The 1,468-nt window shown below is 45.8% G+C and overlaps 1 protein-coding gene across 1 annotated transcript; it reads right to left on the bottom strand.

Moving 5' to 3' along the window:
• Positions 1–218: 218 nt before the first annotated feature.
• On the bottom strand, positions 219–1,268 carry LOC141704710 (uncharacterized). Its single transcript, XM_074507898.1, has one exon. The coding sequence runs from the start codon at positions 1,266–1,268 to the stop codon at positions 219–221; it is 1,050 nt and encodes a 349-aa protein (XP_074363999.1).
• Positions 1,269–1,468: the final 200 nt, after the last annotated feature.

The following is a 1,468-nucleotide window of genomic DNA, read 5'->3' as shown; positions in this document are numbered from 1 at the left end:
TTACCTCGTTATTTGCGACATCCAGGGTTACCACCAATGCCAAATTGTGATCCGGATCTAGTCCCTCATAATTAGAGTAAGAGAAACAGATTGGCTCATTTTCCAAAGGCTGGATCATCATGACGTCTTTCTCTGGGTCCGGGCTCCGAGGCGGAGAAGCTGTGCCTACAAAGACAACATTCACCATATTTTTGCCACTTCCCGGGGCCTTGTCTTTGTCATTCGACCTCCTTTGAAGATACTGGTTCATGTTTCCCTTCTTGATCTGGTCTTCTATGAACATCTTGAGAGAGAACAGTTTTTGTGGTATGGCCATGATCTTCATGGTAGCCGCAATGCTTGTCCCGGACCCTGTTTTCGGGAGGTGCTAGTAAAGGTTTCGGTGGATAATAAAATGGATTACACTTGACTTCGCACAAAATATCGGCCCGGGGCCGGTTGAGGGGGGTCCACTCGGGCTCCGGCTTGGGCTCTCTCTTAGCCTTAGGCTTTCTTTCATTATTTCTCGGTTCAGCGTAACTTTCCCGGGGTGGGGTTCCCCGGGATTGTTGAATGTAGTTGGCCTGTCTGTCCAGTTTATATCTTTTGTCTTTTTGGGACGACAAGCGATGCTCCGGGGACTCGTCATTATCATGTATTCTCCAATTCATTTTCATTGACTTGAGAAAATCATTTTCCTTTATGAACTTTGATGCCAAGGCATAAGCAGACGCCAGGCTCTGGGGTTCTCTGTGAATCAAATCTTTTACGTATCCTTCACAGGATATTGGATGCAAGGTTCTCCGAAAGATGTTTACTACTTCCTTTTCTTCTAAGTTGGAGAGTTGATTGACTGCTTCCTGGAATCTCTTGATAAATTCGGGGAGGGACTCCTTGCTTCTTTGCTGGATTGTCTCCAAATGACACATCTGTAGCTCATTTATTTGGTTGGCCCTGAACCTTTTTAAGAATATCTCCCGGAAGTCTTTCCAGGAGTCCACACTCCGGGATGGAATCCGGCTAAACCATTTCTGATCTCCCCCTTTGAGTGTTGACGCGAAGAACCGGCACCTTGTTAGGTCACTATAATTATAAATATTGGAGATTTGCTCGAAATAGTTTAGATGCTCCTCGGGGTCAGCTAGTCCATCAAAAGAGTCAAAATTGAAGTGTTTGAGCCCTGATTCTATGGGGGTATATTCTAACTTTCTATTGAACGGGGTGGCTGCCGCACCCACTTCCATATCGCCTTCTACTTTCCTCTTGAGATCCCGAAGAGCCCGGGCCATTTGTTCTTGGTTGGTCTCCTTTTCGGGCTCCAAATCGGAAGAAACATGAATTCAGTGTGCCTTTCTTTTTAGCTTTGTTTATTCCTCCCGGATTCGCTTCTCGATAGCTTCTTGGGCTTTGGTTTCTTCTTCCTTCCAAATTCTCTCTTGGAGGGCAGCTCTCTTTATTTCATCCCTGGCATTCTCTGATGGTTTCTTCA

This window comes from Apium graveolens, unplaced genomic scaffold (assembly GCF_009905375.1).
Source record: "Apium graveolens cultivar Ventura unplaced genomic scaffold, ASM990537v1 ctg816, whole genome shotgun sequence".
Taxonomy (NCBI): Eukaryota; Viridiplantae; Streptophyta; class Magnoliopsida; order Apiales; family Apiaceae; genus Apium; species Apium graveolens.
Note: the sequence above shows the minus strand (reverse complement) of the source record. Positions and strands in the feature narration are given on the sequence as shown.